The 2,011-nt window shown below is 35.4% G+C and overlaps 1 protein-coding gene across 1 annotated transcript; it reads right to left on the bottom strand.

Annotated features, from left to right (window-relative positions):
- Positions 1 to 519: 519 nt before the first annotated feature.
- On the bottom strand, positions 520 to 1,016 carry LOC114494261 (histone H2B subacrosomal variant-like). Its single transcript, XM_028509256.2, has one exon. The coding sequence runs from the start codon at positions 901 to 903 to the stop codon at positions 520 to 522; it is 384 nt and encodes a 127-aa protein (XP_028365057.1). The 5' UTR covers positions 904 to 1,016.
- Between the last annotated feature and the right edge of the window lie 995 nt (positions 1,017 to 2,011).

The following is a 2,011-nucleotide window of genomic DNA, read 5'->3' as shown; positions in this document are numbered from 1 at the left end:
GGGTGCGAACTGAGCTTGTTGAAATTCAGAAAATAAAAAACCAAAAAGGAAACAGTTAATGTGCTCGATAGAGACGTCATTAAGGAACTATATTTAGTTGAATGTAGTTTGCTCTAGAAAATACTTTTTTGTTGAAAACTTATCAGCACCGGCATACTTCTAATTAGAACATTCATCTTCATAAAGTCAAAGTCAGTTTGACTTGGAGGGTCAAAGTAGCTGGACTAAATCATCCTGTATATGGTTAACAATACTTTAACAATACAACAAGCACTGAATTTACATAACAAGATCTACACATTCTCAGGAAAAACAACAGCCCTTGATGGGAGCCAGTGTCAGGAAAACCTAAATAGTCAAATTGTTAAAAGGTAAAATACCAAGAGAGTAATTCTTCTCTAGAGATAAGAGAAAAGGGAAAATACCAGGAACAACTGCTGTTATAAAAAAGAAGAGATGAAATCAGTATTGAAGCGATCTTTTGGGTAGTAAGCTTGATTTACTTTCCCCAAGATTTAATTAACGTGGTACATTGTTTTTGGAGTGGACATATCTTTGTACAGCTTCACTTCCAAAAGTCACTGCATACTTAGATCGTTTTCCAGGAAACAGCATATACATCGCCTTCTGGATATCTTCATGGGTGAGGGTACAGCGATTTCTGAAACACATCAGATTGTAGGCTTGCGTAGAAATGCGTTCAAAAATGTTGTTGATCATGGTGTTCATGATGTCCACGGTGTGAGATGATATACTCTTCTGGGGATCCACTTCTTTTAGGACCCTGCGAATGTAGAGTGAGTAATTTCGGCTAAAGTCAGTGCTGGATTGTGATCTCTTTCTGGACCTTGGTTTTTGATGTCTTCTGGAGCCCTTATTCTTCTTGGTGTTGGATTTGGCCATTGTAGATGTTGTTCTCCTTAACAGTTAAGAGTGGAGAGGAGAAGGGTCTGTGAGTGGGGGGAGCTCTCATATTTATGCTGGAGTGTCACAATCAGACTTCTGGAGCTTCTCTCTGATTGGGGGTTACTGGCCCTATGTCACAATCACCTAGCAATGGCACTGATTTGTTGTTAATGGAAAAAATCTTGTTTCCGGCCCACATAAAGCTTTCCTAAGGAGGTGAGTGTTGCAGAAGAATTGAGACTGACTTCACAGTAGAAAAAAGTACTCATTTCCTATTTTATTTCTTAGCAATTTGCAAGCATAATATATACAATATTTTCAGAATTGAACAAACCTCATCAAACTGGGAGGTTGGTGGTAGGAAAATAAGGGAAAAAGTGCCATATGCCTGGGGGAATCTCTGTTTATAAAAGTAGTCATAAACTCATTTTACAATCAAATGAAATATTAAATAAAGCCATTAAAATCTCCAAATGATTATTTTATAACAAAATAAATATGTATAGATAAACTCCTTTTTAAAATTGTGACTGTTACTTTAAAAGTGAATTCTAAATTTTTTCTTGATGCCAACTCTTTAAGAAAACTACATACAACTGTAGAATAAGACAAAAACTCCCCTCTTTTATTATTTACATTATGATGAAGTTCGGGCTATGTTTATTAATTTTTTGTAATGATATTAATATTATTAAAAATTCACAAATGTTGTCATGCATCCTGTTTTTTACTTGATACTCTAGGTCTTCTGTCACGATTAACTAAAGTGTGTGTAGAGTCCTTCTTGCTCATGCGTCATGTTGAGATACTCACTCTTGAAAAAAATTCCCCTCTGCCTTCTTAATCAAATTTATCCCTGAATAAGATAAAAAAGAAATAATATAAGCAACTATAGAAATTAACAACTCACAAGCACTTCAATAATTCACAATAGCCACAACTATTAACACTACCACAAAAGGTCCTTCATTATGAGCTGCTGCACAGATAAGGTAGACTGGGCTATGCATGATTTCTCAAATCCTATATGTAGTCCCTCCCCTTTCTCTTTCACTCAAGAAAGAAAATCTGATATAAAGTGGTAAGAATAGTGCTGTTATATTGA

Source organism: Phyllostomus discolor, chromosome 3, assembly GCF_004126475.2.
Source record: "Phyllostomus discolor isolate MPI-MPIP mPhyDis1 chromosome 3, mPhyDis1.pri.v3, whole genome shotgun sequence".
In the NCBI taxonomy this organism is placed as follows: domain Eukaryota; kingdom Metazoa; phylum Chordata; class Mammalia; order Chiroptera; family Phyllostomidae; genus Phyllostomus; species Phyllostomus discolor.
The sequence above is the reverse complement of the archived record's forward strand: the minus strand, read 5'-3'. Positions and strand labels throughout refer to the sequence as shown.

Excerpts from the sequence above, each read along its gene's own strand:
- LOC114494261 (XM_028509256.2), bottom strand. The coding sequence starts at position 903 with ATGGCCAAATCCAACACCAAGAAGAATAAGGGCTCCAGAAGACATCAA.